We start from the raw sequence: 22247 nt of genomic DNA on the forward strand, positions 1-22247 counted from the left end.
AAGTCGCGGAATGATGACGGGAATGATGACGCGTGTTTGTGATGCCTTGGGTTGTAGCGAACATATTAGCCCAGCACCACACACGGCTAAAAGTCATCTCTTTTCATCGCATAATTACACAGTATTTTGGACATCTGTGTTGCTGAATCTTTTGCAATTTGTACAAGTAATAATGGAGACTATAAAGAAGAATGCTGTTGGTGGAAAGCGGTGGATTGCAGCTGCCTTTAGCACCAAAACACAGCCGGTGTTTCTTTGTTTGTTGTGAAGCTTTAACACAGAGCAGTCAAGCGAACATGTTTCTCTATGTCAACCATCAAGTTTTTGGATGGGAAAATTGTGATATTAAGTCAGCTCTTACCGGATACTTCAGTGGATTATGGGACCTCCTCCTGTAGCTGTCAAAAAGGCAGCTGGGATCTTGGCTCCTCGGCTTCTCTCAGAGACACTGGCGTTCACCACAGCCATCCAACTTTCAGGTATGACTTTAGAATCTCACTAAAATACAATTAACACTTTAGGCAGATAAGGGATTTTCCAGAATTATCCTAGTAAATGTGTCTAATTACATCTGAAACGCTGCCACTGCCGTCGCCCGGAGCTGTCACTTTTTTTTTGTTTTTTTGGTGCTTCACTCTAACATTCCTTATCCACGAATCTTTCATCCTCGCTCAAATTAATGGGAAAATTGTCGCTTTCTTGGTCTGAATAGCTCTTGCTGCTGGAGGCTATGATTATAAACAATGTTCAGATGTGAGGAGCCCTACAACCCGTGACAACACGGGCACATCGTCTGCTACTTCTGGTAAAGGCAATTCTTTTTTATTAGTGACCAAAAGTTGCGAACTTTATCGTCGATGTTCTATACTAAATCCTTTCAGCAAAAATATGGCAATATCGCGAAATGATCAAGTATGACACATAGGATGGAACTGCTATCCCTGTTTAAATAAGAAAATGTCATTTTAGTAGGCCTTTAACTAGTACTGTTTTTAATGCACTTATTGTGCTGTCTGTCTAATTGTAATAAATGCAGACGTGGTGTGTTCAACGTTGACTCACACAGCGTGCTCATAACCACATTCTAGCTGTCCGCATGGCGACATACGACACCACTTCACGGGGCTACCGCGCATGCTCGTCACCACTGTTGCATGCTGGGTAGTGTAGTTCTTATACTCCCTAGCTCAAAGCATCACAACTATTACTCTTTGGCCCCGCCCCTAAGGACGCATGCGTTGCGTGGAGGACATGCGGGTCGCAGCAAAGTCCTCCTTTACTCCACACACGCTTCTAAGCCTCGGCACATCTACTAACTACACTTTATTCATCCTCCGTGTCAGCATCAACTCCACTCGTCTCACTCAACTTTGGACATTATTAGGCCCGCTTAGTTTGTTTGTTGTTTTAGCGCGCTAGTTAGCTTAGCATGCTAGTTAGCTTAGCTTGTTAGCTGCTAACAAAGAGACGCGGATTTGATCAACACATCGCTTGGTTAAGATCAAGTGTGAGAGTAAAGTGTTGTGATTGTGTGAAAATGTGCGAAAGAACGATAGCAAAGTATGAGGAGGAACTTTGTTGTGTGAAAATGTGTGAAAGAACGATAGCAGAGTACAAAGAGGAACTTTCTCGTACAAAAGAAGAGAACGAGAGACTACGTCAACTACTGGAGGCTGTTTTCAAGAAACCTCAAGTTGTGTTACACAGAACAGGTTTGTTTACTTCTTACTCTCACGTTTTTACTATCTTTATATTTCATCATGAACATGATGTGTTTGCAGCAGTCATTTCCATTAGATCAGGGGTGTCCAAACTTTTTCCGCAGAGGGCCGAACATGGAAAAATGTTAACATGCGGGGACCATTTTGATATTTTTCATTTTCAAACCATAACAAAATATATGGATTTTTTTTTAATCCTTAGGGCTCCTAGAGAGCATAGAGGGCTTCAGTCAGTAAAATGTTACAAATAAGTAAAATTATTATTCTTTTTTATTTGATGCTTACAGTAAATCTCTATATCAACTTGAGGTTGATATAAAGTAAAACAAATAAGGTTTTATGCATTTTCTGTCAAAGACAACTTAGTTTTTTTATAGTAAAACTGAACTATGCAGTATTTCGATAGATAGATAGGACTTTATTGATTCCTTCAGGAGAGTTCCTTTATTTAGCAATTAAACCTCTCAAAGATCAATAATGCAGGACACCATTGATTTTAATTATTTAATATTTTTGAGTAATCACAGTGAAAAGTTAAATAAAATCCTACTAAATATAGTTGAGATTCGAACCCCATTAATAAAATGATGCATTTTTATTATAATTTTTTTTTACTTTAAACACTTAAATTTCAAGATCAACTTCCGATATATCTATTGATTTTAAGTTTGAACTATTATTTTGTTTATTTTATGCTCTTTTGTCAAAACTTTGATGTTTTTATATGGCAACCACAAAACATATGCAATATTTTTTCCACATAAAACATTTTAAAAGGATAATTTTTAAGTAATAATTCATTATAACATAGATTTTGTTTGTCCTTTTTTTTTTGAGCAATGGAAAAAAAAGAAAATAAAGACAAAAGGGGAAAAAAAATGCCTGCATGGCAGCTTTGTGTCAACATTGCCACTTTTTCTCATTAGATTTCACCTCATTCCACTTTTTTTAGATGTTTTTTTTTTTTAATTTTTGCAATTCTATCAATTTTGCAATTTTTGCAGAATATCTGGCGGGTCGGTAAACGATTAGCTGCGGGCCGCAAATGGCCCCCGGGCCGCACTTTGGACACCCCTGCATTAGATAATGTTCAAATATAGGTGATTTGGCACAATTATAATTAAAAAAACTAAAATAATGTTGTTTTTCATCAGATATGTAGTAGTATTGTATATGTGGATGGGGGCCCTGCTTTGGTAATAATGTGTACCCCTTTCAGAGATCACATTTAGTTCCACTTCAAACATTCACATGATGGAAAATGAGATGAGATGGTATAACGTGAACAGTTGTGGAACCTTTTTACTCGGGGGGGTGACGGGATCTCATTGGAAGCGCGATGTATGAGCAGACGTCGTTTGGGTATAACAAAATGGTGTCTGCCAATGTAGTTTACAATGTCACTACATCAGTAGTTGTCAAACTTTTTTCACCAAGTACCACCTCAGAAAATACTTGAATTTCCAAGCACCACCATCATGAACAGCATTAAAATACAGTAGCATAGTAGGCCTTAATTATTCATAAAAAACAAGGAAGACACATTATTTAACAAGTATATTTAATCATTTTAAATACTGTTGCATTACACACAGTTTGAACAGTAACACTGTGTTTGCATGTAGGAATTGATTGGTTGATTGATTGATGCTTTTATTAGTAGATTGCACAGTTCAGAACATATTCCGTACAATTGATCACTAAATGGTAACACCCCAATACGTTTTTCAACTTGTTTAAGTCGGGGTCCACGTTAATCAATTCATGGTAAAAAATGAATTGATTAGAAAATAAAAGACTGTACTTAAATATTACATAGTGCACACCAGATAGATTCAGGTGCGCATCAGATAGTTTCTAGGATGCAGCTTCCTCAGTTGACCTCTGACCTGGTCCACAAAGATGACTAATGTCTGGTGGAGGAGGAGGAGGAGGAATAGGGGGTTGCAACCATGGCTGGGGGGGAGAAGAAGAGGGGGTGGCTGTGGTGGGGGGTGGGGAGGACACCCCCCACTTCAACCGGTTCTGGTTGAACCGGTTGAAGTTCTTAATCTCATTGGCCCTCTCTATTGTCCCCCCTACTGCTCTGGTCTTTGTCTTGTAGCCTGTGATGGTTTTCACACCTTCCCAGACCTCCCTCATGTTGTTCTGCTCCAGCTTCTTCCTGTAGCTGTCCTTAGCCTTCCTCACGCGTCCTTTCTTCTCCCGCTGTGCTGCTCTCATTGCCTCCCTGTCTCCACTCCAGAAGGGAGCTTTCTTCTTGTTGAGCACAGCTTGAACCTCCTGTGTTACCCAGGGTTTGTCATTAGGGTAGCACTGAACAGTCTTAGCAGGGCAGATCATGTCTAGGCAGAAGTTGAGGTGATCCGTAAGACAGTGAGTCTGACCATCAATGTCCTCACCATGTGGAAACTGTGTACTATTTGTCTGTCACAGATTGACATCACACTAAGACGTTCAGTGACAGTTTTCCAATGTTTATCAGTGATGTTTCTTCCGTTATTTAGAATTTTTGTACTGTATCAATCAATCAATCAATGTTTATCTAGCCCTAAATCACAATTGTCTCAAAGGGCTAAAAAGGCAGTAAAAACCGTTTAAACAAAGTGTTTGCTCGTGACATTTTCTGAAATTTGTAGGTATATTCTTGCTATCGTTTTCAGAATGTATAATATTGTGTTTCAGAGATATGCTTTGACATTTTTGCCGATGACATCTATTAAACAAGACAAGGAGCAAAGTAATCAAACACAGACAGGATTCAATTTAGCTCATGAGGAGAAACGTCTGGGCTGCAACTTCGTACAGTTTCCCACCACGCTCTGACGAGGGAGTTCCACACGTCCTCTTTCATTTGGGCCTTTTCTGATTACATAGCTGCAGATGTTTCTAAAGGGAGGGGGGGTCGTAAACTGCTGTCGCACTCGATCATAAACAGATAAAAGAAAAGGTGCCTGATGCTGCGTCAGGTCTGCTCCCTCTCAGCTTTGTAGATCTCGGGTCAAGAAAAGGTCTCCTGTGGCTGTCAATAGACAGCCACAGCCACATGCATCCCATCGCAGACAGTGGAGTTTTACAAGCCTTTTGTTTGATAAGATGAAAGACAGCTTTGGTCTCGTCGCAGGGGACCTGAATTCAATGGAACACAAAGTTGTTTTATAACTTATATATAATTATTCCGACAATTTTGTTATTATTGTTAATACTATCTGGAATCAATTATTGGTTGCAGTAAAGTAGAAAAATGGGTAGTTTTTAGCTCTAAAAAGGGTATTTCAACAAGTAAACAGTACTGTAGGTACTAGGTTTGTATATGTGTAATGCCCATAAGGGTATTCCAGTACAATATGCCGAGATGAGATGTGTAAATATCAAAATATTACTTGAAATCAATTTTTGGCAGCAGTAAAGTGGTTGTTTTGGTATATTTTAGCTTTGTAAAGGGTATTTCTACAAGTATACAGTACAGTAGGTACTTGATTTATATATATGTCATGCCCATAAGAGTATTTAGTAAAATATGCAGAGATGAGATGTATCAATATCAAACTATTACTTAAAATGCATTTTTGGCAGCAACAAAGTGGCCATTTGGGTAGATATTTGCTCTAAAAATGGTATTTCAACAAGTAAACATTACAGTAGGTACTTGATTTTGATATATGTAATGCTCATAAGGGTATTTTAGTAAACTAAGCAGAGATGAGATTTGTCAGTATCAAAATATTACTTGAAATCAAATTTTGGCAGCAGCAGAGTGGTTGTTTTGGTATATTTTAGCTTTGTAAAGGGTATTTCTACAAGTATACAGTACAGTAGGTACTTGATTCATATATACACATGTAATGTCCATAAGAGTATTCTAGTAAAATATGCAGAGATGAGATGTGTCAATATCAAAATATTACTTAAAATACATTTTTGGCAGCAACAAAGTGGCCATTTGGGCAGATATTTGCTCTAAAAAGGGTATTTCAACAAGTAAACAGTACAGTAGGTACGTGATATTGATATATGTAATGCTCATAAGGGTATTCTAGTAAAATGCGTGTGTGTAAATATGCAATGTGTAAATATCAAAATATTACGTCAAATCACTTTTTGATTCAAGATTGTTTATTGTCATATGCACAGTTAAACACACAGTTTGCCGTACAATGAAAATCTTACTTTGCTAGTCCACCCTTCAACAAGTCACACGGTACTTAGCTAAAAATAAAAATGTATATACAAGGCACAGTAAGTAACATAACATTATTGCACATTCTGATTGACAGTCAACAGTATAAATATGGAGGTGACCTTGGGTCACAGCAGCAGTTAAAGTGTCTTTAGTGATCAAAGGTGAAACGTGTCTACAGTGATGGTTCACAGTTGTGGTCAAGGTAGCTGTCTTTTGTTCAAAAAGACAAAAGTAATAACGGGGAGTTGGAGGGAGCTAGCATTCACAAGCCTGATGGCCTGTGGGTAGAAACTGTTTGTCAGTCTGGTAGTCCTGGATTTCAGGCTCCTATATGGTCTGCCTGATGGTAGGAGGCTGAAGAGACTGTGTACTGTCCTTGATGATGATGTGTGCTCTCCTGGTGGCCCTGGTAGACTACATGTCCTGTAGTGAGGTGAAGGCTGCTCCTGATATGTACTGAGCAGTTTTAATCACTAGCTGGAGGGCCTTCCTGTCCTTAGCAGTGCAGTTTCCATACCAGACCGTGATTGAGCTGGTAAGGACACTCTCAACCGTACTTATATAGAAGTCGCTGAGAATTTTGGGTGGCATGCCAAATTTTCTCAGCTTTCTTAGGAAGTACAGTCGCTGCTGGGCTTTCTTTATTATTTGTTGGGTGTTGTGATCCCAGGTGAGGTCCTCGCTGATGTGGGTCCCGAGGAATTTAAAGAGGGTGTACAATAGGGGGCTCAGCACGCAGCCTTGGGGGGTCCCAATGCTTAGAACCTTTGTGCCTGATGTCTGGTTGCCGATTCTGATTGACTGGGGCTGGTTTGTGAGAAAGTTCAGGACCCAGTCACAGAGAGTTGGTGTCAGACCAACAGTGAGGAGTTTAGCAGTGAGTTTTTGTGGGATGACCGTGTTAAAAGCAGAGCTGTAGTCGATGAATAATAGCCTGGCATAGGTGTCCTTGCCCTCTACGTGGGTGAGGGTGGTGTGGATGACGGGGTTGACTGCATCCTCAGTGGACCGGTTCTGCCGGTAGGCAAACTGTAGAGCAGGGGTCACCAACTCGGTGACCGCGGGCACCAGTAACCTGTAAGGACCAGATGAGTCGCCCGCTGGCCTGTTCTAAAAATAGCTCAAATAGCAGCACTTACCAGTGAGCCGCCTCTATTTTTTAAATTGTATTTATTTACTAGCAAGCTGGTCTCGCTTTGCTTGACCTTTTTAATTCTAAGAGAGACAAAACTCAAATAGAATTGAAAAAATCCAAGAAAATATTTTAAAGACTTGGTCTTCACTTGTTTAAATACATTCATTTTTTTTTTTGCTTCTTATAACTTTCAGAAAGACAATTTTAGAGAAAATATACAACTTTAAAATTGATTTTAGGATTTTTAAACACATTCACCTTTTTACCTTTTAAATTCCTTCCTCTTCTTTCCTGACAATTTAAATAAATGTTCAAGTATTTTTTTTTAAATTGTAAATAATTTTTATTGTCTGTATTGTATTGTGTTGTAAATATTCATGTTCGAAATAAACTAAAGAAAGAAAGAAAGAAAATAGGAATAATAAATACATTTTAATTTAATTCTTCATTTTAGCCTCTGTTTTTTCGACGAAGAATATTTGTGAAATATTTCTTCAAACTTATTATGATTAAAGTTCAAAAAAAATATTCTGGCAAATCTAGAAAATCTGTAGAATCAATTTTAAATCTTATTTCAAATTATTTTGAATTTCTTTTAAAATGTTTGTTCTGGATAATCTAGAAGAAATAACGATTTGTCTTTGTTAGAAATATAGCTTGGTCCAATTTGTTATATATTCTAACAAAATGCAGATTGAATTTTAACCTATTTAAAACATGTCATCAAAACTCTAAAATTAATATTAATCAGGAAAAATTACTAATGATGTTACATAAATAAGTTTTTCACTTTTTTCCAAAAGATTCAAATTAGCTAGTTTTTCTCTTCATTTTTTAATTTTAAAGAGTCGAAATTGAAGATAAAATATGTTTCAAAATTTATTTTTCATTTTTTTCGGGTTTTCTCCTCTTTTAAACCGTTCAATTAAGTGTTTTTCATCATTTATTCTCTACAAAAAAACCTTCCGTAAAAGGAAAAAAAAGTTACGACGGAATGACTGACAGAAATACCCATTTTTATATATATATATATATATATATGTGGCAATTTGTTTAAGTGTGTATCAAACTGGTAGCCCTTCGCATTAATCAGTACCCAAGAAGTAGCTCTTGGTTTCAAAAAGGTTGGTGACCCCTGCTGTAGAGGGTCCAGTGTGTCTGGGATGGTCTTCTTGATGTGTGACATGACTATCCTCTCGAAGCACTTCATCACTATTGGGGTGAGTGCAACAGACAGGTCACAGTGTTTTTCTTTGGCAGGGGCACGATGGTGGTGGTCTTGAAGCAGGTGGGCACAACAGCTTGTGTTAGTGACAAGTTGTATATGTCAGCAAGTACGTCAGCCAGCTCTGATGAACACACCCTGAGGGCCTGGCCAGGGATGTTATCTGGGCCGACTGCCTTCCGTGGGTTTGTTTTCTTCAGAACTGTACGTACCTCTGCTGTTGTCCTAGTGAGCGGTGGGTCCTGCGTGGGCTCCGTGGTCAGAACCCCTCTCTGTTAGTTGGTGTTGAGGACCTCGAAGCGGGCGTAGAACTCATTCAGCTCATCTGGCAGTGATTGTTGGCTGTTTGTGACCCCCCTGCTCCCCTGCTTGTAGTCTGTGATGTGTTGCAGGCCTTGCCACATGCGCCGGGAATCTGTGTTGAAGTAGAATCCCTCCAGCTTTAGTCTGCATTGTCCCTTGGCTTCGCTGATGGATTTACACAGGTCATATCTGGCCTTATTCTAGTCCTCAGCGTTGCCTGAGACAAATGCAGTGGAGCGGGTATGTAGCTTGGACCGAACATTAATCCAGGGTTTTTGGTTTGGGTATATCTTGTATTGTTTTGTGGGAACAATGTTTTGCACACATGTGCTGATGTAGCCAGTTACACTGGGAGCATATTCCTCTATGTCCACAGTACCGTCATCCCTCTGAGCAGCAGTTTTGAACATGTCCCAGTCTGTACTCCCAAAGCAGTCCTGAAGCACTAGTTCAGTGTCTTCATTCCAAACTTGAACAGTTTTACTCACTGGGGGGGCTTGCTTGAGGCGCTGTCTGTACGCTGGACATAGAAAAGCTGAGATGTGATCAGATAGTCCAAAGTGTGGTCTGGGTACGGCGTGGCGAAGTTGGTAGAGTGGCTGTGCCAGTAATTTGAGGGTTCCAGTAATTTGAGGGTTACTGGTTCAATCCCCACCATCTATCATCCTAGTCATCACCGTTGTGTCCTTGGGCAAGACACTTCACCCTTGCTCCTGATGGGTCCTGGTGAGCGCCTTGCATGGCATCTCCCACCATCAGTGTGTGAATGTGTGTGTGATTGGGCGAATGTGGAAATACTGTCAAAGCGCTTTGGGCTCCTTAAAAAGGGGTAGAAAAGCGCTATACAAGTTCAACCCATTTACCAATTTACCATTTGTAGACTCCACTCCCATTGCAGTATACTTGGTCCAGAGAGTTTTTTTCCCTCGAATGAGAGTCCTCATATTAATGGTATTTAGGGAGGACAGGACACTCTTTAGGTTGCGGTGGTTAAAATCCCCAGCTTTCATGAACGCAGCATCGGGGTGTGCGGGCTCTTGTTTATTGATGACGTCATGCAGCAGCTTTAGCGCTGTAGTGGAGTCCGCCCGTGGCGGGATGTAAACAGACAGTATAAACACTGCACTGAACTCCCTTGGCAGGTAAAAAGGTCTGCATTTCACCATCAACAACTCAATGTTGTCCGAGCAGTGTCTTTCAACCACCTGTACTTCCGAGCACCAGCTGTTACTCACGTAAACACAGACCCCGCCTCCGCCTTTCTTGAAGCCTTTGTCCGCCCTTCACGGTAGACTGAGTGCGTTGCTAGCTGGATAGCAGAGTCTGGGATGCTGTCCGAAAGCCAGGTTTCCGCGTAAATAAGAGCACAGCCTTCTCTCAGTTCACGTTGGGATGTAGTCCTGGTTCTCAGCTCATCCAGCTTGTTGTCGAGTGAGCGCACGTTAGCTAACAGCAGGCTAGGTAGTGGTGGTTGTGTAGCTCTAGCCTTTAGCCTAACATGTAGCCCCGCTGTCTTGTTGTGGTTGTTTTGTGGTTAGCTGGCTCTCGTCGTAGCAGAAAGTTGAAGTCCGTCAGACTAGAAGTGAGCTCGTGGTGAGATTTTCCGATGTCCAGAAGTGCATCTCTGTTATATCTCACTGTTGCATGCAAAAACTTTACATTTAGGATGCAAATTACAAACCCCGTTTCCATATGAGTTGGGAAATTGTGTTAGATGTAAATATAAACGGAATACAATGATTTGCAAATCCTTTTCAAGCCATATTCAGTTGAATATGCTACAAAGACAACATATTAGATGTTCAAACTGATAAACTTTTTTTTTTTTTGCAAATAATCATTAACTTTAGAATTTGATGCCAGCAACACGTGACAAAGTACTTGGGAATGGTGGAAATAAATACTGATTAAGTGGAGGAATGCTCTTCAAACACTTATTTGGAACATCCCACAGGTGTGCAGGCTAATTGGGAACAGGTGGGTGCCATGATTGAGTATAAAAGCAGCTTCCATGACATGCTAAGTAATTCACAAACAAGGATTGGGCGAGGGTCACCAATTTGTAAGCAAATTGTCGAACAGTTTTAGAACAACATTTCTCAACGAGCTATTGCAAGAAATTTAGGGATTTTACCATCTACGGTCCGTAAAATCATCAAAAGGTTCAGAGAATCTGGAGAAATCACTGCACGTAAGCGATGATATTATGGACCTTTGAGCCCTCAGGCGGTACTGCATCAAAAACCGACATCAGTGTGTAAAGGATATCACCACATGGGCTCAGGAACACTTCATAAAACCACTGTCAGTAACTACAGTCGGTTGCTACATCTGTAAGTGCAAGTTAAAGTTAAGTTAAAAAGTTAAAGTACCAATGATTGTCACACACACACTAGATGTGGTGAAATTTGTCCTCTGCATTTGACCCACCCCCTTGATCACCCCCTAGGAAGTGTGGGGAGCAGTGGGCAGCAGCGATGCTGCGCCCGGGAATCATTTATGGTGATTAATCCCGAATTCCGACCCTTGATGCTGAGTGCCAAGCAGGGAGGCAATGGGTCCCATTTTTTTTATAGTCTTTGGTACGACTCGGCCGGGGTTTGAACTCACAACCTAACGATCTCAGGGCAGACACTCTAACCACTAGGCCACTGACTCTACTTTGCAAAGCAAAACCCATTTATCAATAACAACAAGGAATGCCGCCGGCGTCGCTGGGCCCGAGCTCATTTAAGGTGGACTGATGCAAAGTGGAAAAGTGTTCTGTGGTCTGACGAGTCCACATTTCAAATTATATTTGGAAACTGTGGATGTGGTGTCCTCCGGAAAAAAGAGGAAAATAACCATCCGAATTGTTATTGGCGCAAAGTTGAAAATCCAGCATGTGTGATGGTATGGGGGTGTATTAGTGCCCAAGACATGGGTAACTTACACATGTGTGATGGTATGGGGGTGTATTAGTGCCCAAGGCATGGGTAACTTACACATCTGTGATGGTATGGGGGTGTATTAGTGTCCAAGACATGGGTAACTTACACATCTGTGAGGGCACCATTAATGCTGAAAGGTCCATACAGGTTTTGTAGCAACATATGTTGTCCTCCAAGAAACATTACCATTGACGCCCCTGCTTATATCAGCAAAACAATGCCAAACCACGTGTTACAACAGCGTGGCTTCGTAGTAAAAGAGTGTGGGTACTTCCCTGGCCCGCCTGCAGTCCAGACCTGTCTCCCATGGAAAATGTGTGACCATTATGAAGCGTAAAATACGACAACAAGACACCGGACTGTTGAATGACTGAAGCTCTACATAAAACAAGAATGGGAAAGAATTCCACTTTCAAAGCTTCAACAATGAGTTTCCTCAGTTCCCAAACGTTTATTGAGTGTTGTTAAAAGAAAAAGTGATGTAACACAGTGGTGAACATGCCCTTTCCCAACTACTTTGGCATGTGTTGCAGCCATGAAATTCTAAGTTAATTATTATTTGCAAAAAAAAAAAGTTTATGAGTTTGAACATCAAATATGTTGTCTTTGTAGCATATTCAACTGAATATGGCTTGAAAAGGATTTGCAAATCATTGTATTCCGTTTATATTTACATCTCACACAATTTCCCAACTCATATGGAAACGGGGTTTGTATATTAAATAAAAAATGTATATTTTGTCGGGAGGACGACGCAAAGACGTCAGCCACGGGGGGCGCCATCTTGGAACAAAGTCATTGTTAAAATAATATGCCTTATCTTTTTTGAGTTCAGTGATTATTGACTAGATTATTACTTTGGGAAGTTGAGAGAAGAAGAGTTGTGGTCTTGTGAGAATTGTCTGGTTTGTCCATCCTAGGCCACCGTAGGTCACGTGCGGTGCATCACCAGACCTGCTAATGTTAGCCAAGTTAGCTGCTCATGCGTGTTGGAGTGGAGACGTTTGGGCCCCCAGACCCGCTTTATTTTAGCAGAATTGAGGCAGCGCTTTTTTACGCTTTGGGACCAAACGAACAAAAGAAGACCTTTTGTATGCAGTTTGAGAGCCGCAGCCGGAGAAAATAAACACACAGTGTATCCATGACTGCAAAGTTCATTGACCGTTTGTGTGATTGATTGACTAATGTTTTAATACCTCTGGACATTGACTTGAAATATTTCTATCCATCACACAAACATGCTTGTGGGGGAGTTTTCTGTGTCTACGTACCTTCCACACATGCGTACACCCACCGGAGTGACATGTGTCCAAGTTGCACCATCCCCACATTTTTCAACCTATTCAAACCATTCCAACATCAACACATTCCACTCATCCTGGACATTCAAACTCACACTTTCCCAAGTTCCAAACCAAATTCCGGTTTTCCTTGAAATTCAAACTCTTCAACATTTAAACCATTCCAACATTCAAACTATTCTTACATTCATACTACATTCTGTCAGCATTTCAGTTCAATTTCTGCATTGGAGCATTCACACGCAATTCCTTGAACAATTGCCTCATCTACTTATTATTATTATTAATTATCATTATTATTAAACCATATATACCATCATGAAAAGCACATTTAATAAAAAAACTTTACTATGGTCTTACCTTTACTTATAAATAAAGTCTATGCGCAGCTCCTTCTGATCAAAAGCATCGATAACTTGTTTATAGAAGTCTTCCTTATCTTTCTTCAGTTTTAAAAGTCTCTCTGTCTCGATGGAGATCTTCCTTTATTACCTCCTGCTTCGATTTAAAGTCCAGTTTAGAAAACTGTTTTATTTTAGATATGTAATCCTCCATGTTAAAAGTGCAAGCGAGAGGAAAAAATAAACTCTTGCTGCTTGTTGTCACTTCTTCTGCAGCCGAGTAGTCGCAAGAAGGATCAGTAGCGCCCTCTACCACCAGGAGGCGGGAGTCATTTAATGACTCATATTTGACACACGCAGCTACGGTATATTAATAAAACATAGCTGCTTACTGTTCTTTTTAGCATATTCAATAGCTTGGACCTTAAATCCTACTGAATAGCTCTTAATCTTCTTCCCTTTATGCGATTTGAAATTATTGAAATCAGCATCCTCCATTTCAAAAATGATGACAGGTGAAGTGTCACTCGTGACGTGACGAGTTTGACCCGGCGGAAATTCTAGACATGCGCTAATAAAAATAATATTTAGCGAAACGAGTTTGACCCGGCGTAAACAAGTTATCTTTTGAAGGTGTAGTCAGTAATCTGATTACTTCTTCCCAGTTTAACTGTGGTGACACTATCTAAATGAAAGTAAAACAGATGTCATCTTTCTTGGCCAACATGTTGACTGTGCTCATGCTTCTTTTATAACAGACATGTCTCTAAATATGAATGTGAAAATGAGAGTAATTATAGTCCACCAGCAGGGGGAGCTCATCACTAGTACTACTGTGTGGAGGCTGGCATGTGGTACATTATTTCCTGTGTGTGTATGACTTATTCAGAGGGAGAACAGCACACTTTCACATATGGCGTCTACCATTAAGGATTGCAGGAATGACTTTTAGGATGTTTTTATATGAATAAGGTGGATTGGACGTTGGCCCGGGAAGGCTTTCCCCTGAATGTCTTCTTCATGTGTCAGCTGGAAGTACCCTGACTGCTGTGAGGGGAAACTGATGAGATTGTGAGATTATATGTTGGTGCAGGACAATGTTTCATGTGACTGAGCAAAGCTAGACTTTTCTAAAAAATGTTTGTTTTCTCCTGTCCCACAGACTTCAATGAAGCACATCGTCCTCGTGAGCAGGAGGAGGAACCACAGTCCCCCCACATACACGAGGAAGAAGAGGTACCACAGTCCCAACACATCAAAGAGGGAGGAGAGGAACCACAGCCCCCCCACATTAAAGAAGAAGACGAGACGCCACAGACCCATAATGTTAAACTGACCCTTCACATTAAAGGGCAAGCGGAGGACCCACTGATCTTACACATCAAAAATGAAGAGGAGGACCTACTGACCCCTCACTTTAAGGAGCAAGAGAACCTGCTGACCCCTCACATTAAAAAGGAAGAGGAGCACCAAGGGCCGCCGCACATTAGAGAGGAAGAGGAGGAAGAGGGCATCAGTCAGCCTAAATGGTTGGAGGAGTTCCCAGTGACTGGTGTCCCTGTGAAGAGTGAAGATGATGAGGTGAAAGGTGAAAGTGAGGAGAGGGGAGGGGGGGAGCCTCCAAGCAGCAGCTCAACACAACACATGACAACAGAAGCTGATGGAGACCACTGTGGAGGATCACAAGCAGACAAGCTCTTAGCTCCACTATCAGATAGTGAGGACACAACGTCACACTCTCCTGACACTGATGATGAAGACTCTAAAGATGATAAGACATGTCACACTGACAACACACACTTCGCATGTTCTCACTGTCACAAAACCTTTAAATACCATTGTGATCTGAAAAGACACATGAGAACACACACTGGAGAAAAAACTTTTATTTGTTCAACCTGTGGTAAAGGTTTTACACAAAATCATAATGTGAAAGTACACATGAGAACACACACTGGAGAAAAAACTTTTTCTTGTTCACTATGTGGTAAAGGTTTTACACAAAGTCAGAATTTGAAAAGACACATGAGAACACACACTGGTGAAAAACCTTTTTCCTGTTCAACCTGTGTTAAAGGTTTTACAGTAGGTCAGAGTTTGAAAGTACACATGAGAACACACACTGGTGAAAAACCTTTTTCCTGTTCAACCTGTGGTAAAGGTTTTACAGTAGGTCAGAGTTTGAAAATACACATGAGAACACACATTGGTGAAAAACCTTTTTCCTGTTCAATATGTAGTAAAGGTTTTACTAGCAGTCAATGTTTGAAAGAACACATGAAAACACACACTGGTGAAAAACCTTTCTCCTGTTCAATCTGTGGTAAATGCTTTACACAAGGTCAACATTTGAAAAGACACATTAAAACACACACTGGTGAAAAATCACATTCCTGTTCAATCTGCAACAGAAGCTTTTGTGACCGGTCAATGCTTGTAAGACACAAGAGAACACACACTGGTGAAAAGTCACATTCCTGTTTAATCTGCAACAGAAGCTTTTTTCAACGATCAAACCTTGTAAGACACAAGAGAACACACACTGGAGAAAAACCTTTTTCCTGTTCAACCTGTGGTAAAGGTTTTACACAAAGTACAGATGTGAGAGTACACATGAGAACACACACTGGTGAAAAGTCACATTCCTGTTTAATCTGCAACAGAAGCTTTTTTCAACGATCAAACCTTGTAAGACACATGAGAACACACACTGGAGAAAAACCTTTTTCCTGTTCAACCTGTGGTAAAGGTTTTACACAAAGTACAGATGTGAGAGTACACATGAGAACACACACTGGTGAAAAATCACATTCCTGTTGAATCAGCAACAGAAGCTTTTGTTGACGATCAACCCTTATAAGACACAAGAGAACACACACTGGTGAATAATCACATTCCTGTTCAATCTGCAACAGAAGCTTTTGTGACGATCAACCCTTGTAGTACACATGAGAAGACACCCAGGAGAGAAAGTGTTGAGTTGCAGTGTGTGTGGTGAAAGATTGTCTTCTAAGTACCAGTGTAAGAAACACAAGTGTGCTGGTGAGAACAGCAGCAGCAAATGAAACTGCAGGATTTGAAATAAACTGTCCAGACTTTCATTTTGACTTTCTAACAACATCAGCACATATAACATGTGTGACATTGTTGTTTGTCTAACAATCTGGTTAATATGCTTCTACATTTATAGATTTGATATTTTATATTTATATTTATATATTTATATTTTATATTTATATTATATGTGTTGGATCCGCTTTGGACTGGACTCTCGCGACTGTGTTGGATCCATCTTTCACAGTATCATGTTTTCATATGTTCTCATAGTCATCAGTATCATCAGTATCACAGTATCATGTTCTCATAGTCATCATTGTCACCGACGTCCCACTGGGTGTGAGTTTTCCTTGCCCTTATGTGGGCCTACCGAGGATGTCGTGGTGGTTTGTGCAGCCCTTTGAGACACTAGTGATTTAGGGCTATATAAGTAAACATTGATTGATTGATTGATATTAATGCTTTTTTCAGTCAAGCACATGCATTAATATCCAACTTTGTGTACTTTTATTAAAAAATGGACAGAACCATTTGAGTAAAAAAGTGAGAGTAAACAGTAAAATACATATTTTACATGCAATAAACATGTGTGTATGTATACACACACACACACACACACACACACATATATATATATATATATATATATACATACTGTATATTCATCATACAATTTTAGACCTATTTATATGAAATATTGAAGTATTACATATTTGTAATTGTTAATAATCCCATAGATTATCACCTTTATATGATATACATATGTACTGGTTCACATCTGAAACATCTTCTGGACCACTTCAGGAAGCATATTATTATTTACTTTATACATCATTTAAACAGTTGTCTTTTATACAATTTTAAAATGTGTGTCTTTTTGAATCATTTGTTGGGTCTCTATAATCTATTTTATTCATTATCGTTATTACTCAGTATTATGATGATTGTGTTGTGATTGTTTTATATGTATGTCCCCAGACCTTTATGCAATATACAAGTGAGAGAAAATAGCTGATTTTTATTTTGTGAAAGGACGGTTTTGTTTTCACAAACTTACATATGTGGATATATCAAATAAATCCAGTATTGTGTTTTCAACGTTTTTTTCAATGTTTTTTTTTCTTTTTCAACATCCTCAAAACAACATCAATATCAGTCAAAGTTTGGAGTGTCAGACAAAAGCCAATATTGTACATCATCCCACAGAGATTTACTTTGCATACATTCTTAAAATAAACTGTTTATTGTGATTCCCAGTCACAGAACCAACAAATGTTGTATCTAATTGCAAAACAACATCCAAAATATTTTAAGTGGTCAATTCCGTCTTGGAAAGAATGGAAACTTTAAGTTATGAGTATGTTTTTGTTCCAGAGAAAATAAGAAGAAGAAGAAGAAATAGTAAAGAATTAAAAAAGATGCAGTAAGTAGAATATTTTGAATGAAAGCCTTTTTAAATGTTGCAATATTTTTTTATTTGCAGGTCGTACTTAATGAAATCTTCAAATAATAAACAATTTTTATCATTCAATAAGTGCATCAGTGACCAAATGCCTTTTTCAAACCATTGCTGTACAAAGATGGATTTGTTTCTCATTTTAATATAAGAACAATTCCATAGTGGAGTATTGTGTGTGATGAAGTTGTGTTTGTAAATTAGTTTCCAGTACAACAACACTTGCTGGTAGGGATGGGTACTGTTCACTTCTAATTCCATGTTTTATGTGTTATATATGTCAATATATTGTGTGTTTGTATTTTGCCAACATGGTAGAATCACATGATAGGCAGGTTGTATTATGTTTTTCTGTCACCTTGAGGAAATGGCATAAAGAGGAAGATGACAATATAATGTCACTTGGACAATGATGTACAGAACAGAGGAGATTTAGTTCATTTTTATTTTTTTTCTTAATTTCACAAAACCTCTCCATTATCCAGCTATGGATTTCTGGTAGCTGGTAAAAAAGAGATGGAAGGAGATAGTGAGCTGATGTATGAGGAAGGTATGGACATGGATAGGACTAGAGGGGAGAGAGGAAAGAAGGGGAGAGGAGGTCATGAAGGAAAGTAGAGCGCTAAGAGAGTAGAAAGGAGGAAACAGATTATGTAGATAATTGCAAGATTATATATACATTGAAGTCAGATCAAGACATGAAGGATATTAATTTGATGACACTGGTTAAGAGATGAAAGAAGGACATTGGAGAGGTGGAGATGGCCAAAGTGCTAAAGGACGGAAGTCGTTTGATTAAATGTAAAAATGGAGAGTAAAAGTACAAAGCAATGCGATTGCAAAAGCTGTGCAATAAGATACTAAAGGAAATAATGGAAGTGGGAGAATGAAAGGGGGCCAGAGGAGTGGTGACAGGAATCCCAAGAGGAGAACATTTAGAAGATTAATAAATAAAAAGGGGGAACTGTCACAATGATGAAGACATTGATGGCATCTGGAAATAGGGCAAAGACGGAGAGTGAATCTGTGCTAGTGCAGTTTGTCCAGGAAGTCCTCCCGGAAAGAATCATGGTAGGGTTTTTAAGCTTTTAGGTTAGAACTTACGTGCCACCCCCAGTACCTTGTTTCAAGTGCCAACACTCTGGGCACATAGTAGTGTGTGTCATGCCAAGATGAGATGTGGAAGGTGTGGAGGGGAGCAGGAATATGGACAATGTGGAAGTCATGAACAGATGAAGTGTTGTAACTGTGGGGGAATCACACAGCAGCTTATGTGGGCTGTGTCATTAGGAAACTGAAGTACAGCAAATGAGAGGAGCGTATGTAATAAACTGTACAGAACAGGCAAGAAATTAGACTGAGAAGATCAATATAATGGTGACTGGGAACAATTTAGGGACATTTCAAACATGACATTAAATAAAGAGAATATAAATCAAGATATTGAGCAACTTAATACAGATATTACAAAGTGCATAATAGAAGCAGCCGAACAGAGCATACCAAGGAATAGAATCGGGAGAAGAAGGAAGATAGTGGACACAAGAGTGCACAGATGCAATACAAGAACAGAATATGGCATTTACTGTAGAATATTGAGAAGAACACATCATTTCCAAGATATGATCCAGTATAAAAGGCACCGAGCTAAAGTAAGGTATGTTATTAAGAAAACACCATTGGAGAACTTTTTGTGAAACACTAAATAGAACTACTCCTTTAAGCCAAGTGTGGGGAATGATCAAGAGAATGTCAGGGATCAGAAGTCAACATAAACATCATGTGATGAAAGATGGAACACAGTTTGTGGTAGAAAATAAAGAAAAAGCAGAACTTTTAGCAAAAACCTTTGTTAAAGTGCACAGCAATGATCATTTGAGAAATGTAGAAAAACAAGAAGAGAAACAAATAGTTTAAATATTGGGGAAATGATGGAATATAAGGATACAATATGGATATGACATTTTCTTTGAATGAAATGGTTCCAATATTGAAAAAGGTTGAAAATACAACACACACACACACACAAACGACACCAGGAAAAGGCCAGGTGGTCAAAAACTTAGGTAGTATCGGCAAATAAGTGGTCTTGAAATGATATAACAGGAAATATGAAGAAGGAAAATGAGCATCTGAGTGGAAAGAAGCTGTAATAATTCCAATATGCAAGCCAGGGAAAGACCCGGAAGAGGCAGGAAATTATAGGCCGATAGCATTGACCTCACATTTGGGCAAAGTAATGGGAAAAATGATTAATGCTTGTATATTATTTAGAGTCAAAAGAAATGATAACAAACTACCAAAGTGTATTTGGGAAAGCAAGAAACAGAAAGGAGCAGCAGTGCAGCTGGAAGAGGAAATTAGAAAAGGACAAATAAATAAAGAAAGTATAATTGCGGTATTTTTTGACATAGAGAAAGCGTATGATATGTTGTGGAAACAGGGGTTGCTGATGAAACTAAATAAGATTGGGATTAGAGGAAGAATGTACAGATGGATAAAAGACTTTTTAACAAGTAGAACATTATTAGTAAAAATAGAGAATGAATATAGCAGAGAATACGAAGTGGAAAATGGGACCCCACAAGGGAGTATAATAAGTCCAGTACTATTTTCCATCATGATAAATGAAGTTTTTAGTGAAGTGGAAGGGTTAGTGGAGGTGGCATTGTTTGTGATGATGGAGTGATGTGGAAGAGAGGTAGAAATACACATCATATAGAAAAGAAGATTCAAAAAGCGGTAAATAATGTTCAAGACTGGGGGACGGCTTGGGGTTTAAGATTCTCTGTTGGAAAGACAAAAGTCATACATTTTACGAAGAGGAAAGTACAAAACAAGCTCCAAATTAAAATATATGGAGAAAATATAGAAGAGGTACAAGTATTTAAATAAAATATTATAGAGTTGGGTTCCATCTCGGTCCACACTCCATATCAGAAGGTGGCGCTATTAAAGCAGAAAAGAAGAAGAAGCAGAGCAGTCCTGCCTTGTAACGTCAAGTGTGCTAACTGTCGTGAAAGCACATCGACGCAGAAAGCCGCGAACAGGACGCTAATAAGTCAGTCTTATTATTTATTTTTAAGTTTTAAATATTCACGTCGTATAAAATACATCTTTGATTCTTTATTCAAGAATATATTCGTCTCGATGCGCACAAAGCACTGTGCCGCGTCTTGTGCTGTCTTTGCTTGTTAGTTAGCTTAGCTCGCTAGTTAGCTTAGCTTGTTAGCTGCTAACAGAAGACACAGAAGTTATCAACACATCGCTAAGTAGAGATCAAGTGTGAGAGTAAAGTGGTTGTGATTGTGTGAAAATGTCTACATTACAAATGTTGAGAGTGTTGGTGGATCAGCGACTAACTGCTGCCGTTGAAGAAATATTTGTAGTGTTGGAAAGAACGATAGCAGAATACGAGGCGGAACTTTCTAGAAAAAAAGAGGAAAACTATCAACTACTGGACGCTGTTTTCAAGAAACATCAAGTTGTGTTACACAGAACAGGTTTGTTTACTTCTTACTTTCAAATGTTTACTCATTTGATATTTGACCAATAAGAAGAAAATGATATTTGGAATATTTAATAGATGGCGGAGTAGAGCAAGTTGAAAACTGAAGCTCCCCTGTGCATGCTCTAAAAAAACTCTAAGCTACTTGGATTTCTGCCATAACTTTTTTTTTTCTTTTATGAACACCACTTTCCTCATTTTTCGCACACATGCTACAAATTTCAATGAAAAAGGCAACAATGGAATCAGGATCGTCCTCGTCTCAAACATCCGTCGTCACTGAGGCCTACCTTGAGACTCTACTCAGGAAATGTTTCAATGAGGCTGAGGTTAGATCCCAAAAGCGATTCCAGCGATTGGAGGATCAACTTGGGTCAATTCAAGATACTTTATCCAAGCACGCTGCCGACATAGAAACTGTCCGCAATGAAGTGTCTTCTATTGAAACACCAGTCCATAGCAATGAGGACACTATGCTCAAGTTCACCACAAGGCTCACACACATTGAGAAAAAAATGACAGATCTGGAGGACAGAAGCATTAGAATAATTGACATGAAGGAAGGCGAAGAAGGAAATAACACGCTGTCTTACCTGCCCGCCAACATCCCCAAGTGGTTCCCTGCCTTGGCTGCTCGTCCTCCGGAGCTCATGAGGGCCCCCCGCTCCAATCTGCCCGTCCCAGGACCATGATTGTCAGGTGTCTACGGTACATGGATAAGGACCGCATCCTCAACCAGGCTAGAAAAACATCCTCTTCAGCTCTCTAGGGAACTCTGTTGGCTTTGCCCCGGACTACAGTGACTACAGTGACTACAGTGACTACAGTGACTACAGTGACTACAGTGACTACAGTGATTACAGTGACTACAGTGACTACAGTGATTACAGTGACTACAGTGACTACAGTGACTACAGTGACTACAGTGACTACAGTGACTACAGTGATTACAGTGACTACAGTGACTACAGTGACTACAGTGAATACAGTGACTACAGTGATTACAGTGACTACAGTGACTACAGTGACTACAGTGATTACAGTGACTACAGTGACCACAGTGACCACAGTGACTACAGTGACTACA

General features: G+C 39.4%; 1 protein-coding gene across 1 annotated transcript; it reads left to right on the forward strand.

The window, feature by feature from the left end:
• The first annotated feature begins 1197 nt into the window (after positions 1-1197).
• Positions 1198-17294, forward strand: LOC133546788 (gastrula zinc finger protein XlCGF57.1-like). Its single transcript, XM_061892613.1, has 2 exons — positions 1198-1712; positions 14302-17294. Exons 1-2 carry the CDS (start codon positions 1538-1540, stop codon positions 15957-15959), a joined length of 1833 nt encoding a protein of 610 aa, XP_061748597.1. The 5' UTR covers positions 1198-1537; the 3' UTR covers positions 15960-17294.
• The last annotated feature ends 4953 nt before the right edge of the window (positions 17295-22247 follow it).

This window comes from Nerophis ophidion, unplaced genomic scaffold (genome assembly GCF_033978795.1).
Source record: "Nerophis ophidion isolate RoL-2023_Sa unplaced genomic scaffold, RoL_Noph_v1.0 HiC_scaffold_43, whole genome shotgun sequence".
NCBI lineage: Eukaryota > Metazoa > Chordata > Actinopteri > Syngnathiformes > Syngnathidae > Nerophis > Nerophis ophidion.